This window comes from Vicia villosa, linkage group LG3 (assembly GCF_029867415.1).
Source record: "Vicia villosa cultivar HV-30 ecotype Madison, WI linkage group LG3, Vvil1.0, whole genome shotgun sequence".
Taxonomy (NCBI): domain Eukaryota; kingdom Viridiplantae; phylum Streptophyta; class Magnoliopsida; order Fabales; family Fabaceae; genus Vicia; species Vicia villosa.
The window spans coordinates 19,310,555-19,313,811 of NC_081182.1; the positions used below are offsets into that span (position 1 = coordinate 19,310,555).

A 3,257-nucleotide genomic window follows, 5' to 3' on the forward strand; every position below is an offset into this window, starting at 1 on the left:
CTACTCCAATATCACAGATCATATTTTCTATGTTATCATTCATATCCTCATCAACTTCAACTCTATGTGATGCAGGTATTTTTTGTATTTTCACTATGTCATACCCATTTCGTATAGTTTTAAATAATTCCATCACAGCCTAAATGATTGAATATTTCTCCTATGGATAATTTTGCGTATTTCGACATATTTTACAAGGACAATAAAAAAATCTCATTATTGTCAAGAAAGTTTATTATGCGAATTTAAGAAATTGAATCACTTCATTCTCCCACTCTTTATTTAATCTATTGAATTTTATCCAACTATGGTCCATAATCGTGTACCTTCTAAAAATAGAATAAAAACCGTATACAATCAACAACATGAGTATTCTATCTCAATAAAACAACAATGACCCTAAACCTTCAATCTCAACACAACAACTAAAAATACTACAAAAACAACAACAACATTATACCCTAAGTCTCAAAAACAACAAAAATTACTGGTACAGTCATGGAAAAAATTTTACATACCGGAAACATGATGAGAGAGTCAAACAAATGTGTTTGTTTGAGGTTCAAGTTTCCTTATTCGAGCTTCCTTCCTCATTTGTTTATTTTGTTTGACTTTGAGAAGATGAATAATGGTGTTTCATTCGTTAGGTGGAGGATAATTATGTTTCGTTTGTTAGCTAGGGTGCAAAAAATTTATGAGAAATGCAAAAGTGAATGAAAGTTAACATTCAGATGTTAGAATAAATATTGTATAGACTTTATATCTCGGTTGGCAGCAAACACGAAAGTTAAAGTTGAGTTCTATTTTAATTAAATAAAATAATGAGCAATATTTCTTGTCTGTAGATAAACAATCGAGAAAAAAACTATTTATATTGTAATTAAAAAAATTAAATTAAATAAGGGCGCCTACATTATCTAGGAATTGAAGCTCAAACAGTGAGCTTCATTTCATTTCGGTTGAATAAAAAACCGAAAAAATACATGATTTATATTATAATTAAAAATTAAATAAAATAAAAATATCATTTTGATTCTAAATAAATCATGATATTGCCGGTGTTGCGAGGAAATACATGATTTATATTATACTAAGGTGTAGTGTCATAACTTACTTAGTGTCAAATATTAAAATATTAAAAAAAACAACCATAGAGAACCTTACTAAAGCAACCTCCACCTCCCCTATAAATACAGAATCACAATCAATCCCTTTTCATGCTTGCGTTACAAGCCATTTAACCAAAACTCACATCAAAACCTCCCTCACTCTTCCATTCATGGCATCAAATCCTCAACCTCTCCCCACCAACACCTCCACCACTCCCGCCACTAGACTCACCACCATACAGAAAATAAAAAGCAACTTACTCTTCCATTCAACATTATCCGAAATCAATGGAGCCATAGGTGACCTTGGCACTTATATACCAATAGTGCTCTCACTCACTCTTTCCAAAAACCTCAACCTTGGAACAACTTTGCTTTTCACTGGCTTCTACAACTTCCTCACAGGAGCCATGTATGGTGTTCCCATGCCAGTTCAGCCCATGAAATCAATAGCTGCCGTCGCACTCTCCGACCCCTCTTTCGGTATCCCGGAGATCATGGCGTCCGGTATCTTAACCGGAGCGGTTTTATTGGTTTTGGGTGTAACCGGGTTGATGAAACTGGCTTACAAACTCATTCCTTTAAGTGTTGTTAGAGGAATTCAGCTTGCACAGGGTTTGTCTTTTGCTTTAACTGCTGTTAAATATGTTAAAAAAGTTCAGGATTTACCAAAGTCTAAATCTTTGAATAACCGGGACTGGTTCGGGTTTGATGGGTTGGTTTTAGCTATTGTTTGTGTTGTGTTTATCGTTGTTGTTAACGGTGCTGGTGAAAAGGATGATGAAGTACTTGAGAATGAGGAAGATTTGGTTGATTCAATTGAAGGTGCTGAGAGAAAAAAGAGTGGTAGATCATTGAAAAAGATGATTTTTTCACTACCTTCAGCTTTTTTAGTGTTTGTTTTGGGAGTGATTTTGGGTTTCATAAGAAGGCCTAATGTGATACATGAAATTAAATTCGGACCTTCGAATTTGGAGTTAGTAAAATTTTCTAAACATGAATGGAAACAAGGTTTTATAAAGGGTACAATTCCGCAACTTCCGCTATCAATTTTGAACTCTGTGATAGCAGTTTGTAAGCTATCTTCTGATTTATTTCCCACCAAGGATTTTTCAGTGACTTCACTTTCAGTGACAGTTGGGTTAATGAATCTTTTGGGTGGTTGGTTTGGTGCTATGCCATGTTGTCATGGGGCTGGTGGATTAGCTGGACAGTATAAATTTGGTGGGAGGAGTGGAGCGTGTGTGGCGATTCTTGGTGCGGTAAAGTTGGTTTTGGGTTTTGTGTTGGGAAGTTCGTTGGCGCATTTCTTCAAACAGTTTCCGGTGGGGATTTTAGGAGTGTTGTTGCTGTTTGCTGGGATTGAATTGGCTATGGCTTGTAGGGATATGAATAAGAAAGAGGATTGTTTTGTTATGCTTATTTGTACTGCTGTTTCACTTGTGGGATCAAGTGCTGCTCTTGGTTTTTTGTGTGGGATGGTTGTTTTTGGAGTTCTTAGGGTGAGGAATTTGACTAGTTTTAAGTCACTTTCTAGTATTTGGAAGCATGAAGAACAAGAGCAAGTTTGAAGAGAAAGATTAATGTATTTAGTGTTTCCTAATAATGTAATTGTGCTTCAATTTAGTTATGGTGTGTATCTTAAAAGTTTATATTTTGAGTTTATAATTTATGGCTTATAATTTTTAACTTTATTTTCAGAAAAAACAAGTTTGTATATCTTTTTATTTTAAATTTATAGTTTTCTTTTTCTTTTTTTTTTTGAGAAAATGAATTGTACAAGTGTAAATTATTTTTAGACGGTTCATTAATGACAATCATATATTCAGTCAAGTCAGAGTATAAATTTTAAATTATTCATATGATTTGACACTTTAAATATTTTGATTGAATGTTTGTGTAATATTTTTTTACTTCGACAATGTTATAACATTAAACTCGTATTTTTATTTTATAGACTTATATTTTTTTTAATAAGCTAATTTAAGTAATTTATAGATTACACTAATATTCTAAAGAGACAATTATTATTATTAGACAAAAAGAAATTAATCATTTTTATGAAAGGAAAGAAGTAGTACTCATTAGTAGGGGTGTTCAAAATCAAACCAACCCAATAGAAAATCGCAAACCAAACCAAATCAAAAT

At 32.9% G+C, this 3,257-nt stretch overlaps 1 protein-coding gene across 1 annotated transcript; it reads left to right on the forward strand.

The window, feature by feature from the left end:
• Nucleotides 1-1,231: 1,231 nt before the first annotated feature.
• LOC131655058 (molybdate transporter 1-like) lies at nucleotides 1,232-2,910 on the forward strand. Its single transcript, XM_058924961.1, has one exon. The coding sequence runs from the start codon at nucleotides 1,280-1,282 to the stop codon at nucleotides 2,678-2,680; it is 1,401 nt and encodes a 466-aa protein (XP_058780944.1). The 5' UTR covers nucleotides 1,232-1,279; the 3' UTR covers nucleotides 2,681-2,910.
• Nucleotides 2,911-3,257: the final 347 nt, after the last annotated feature.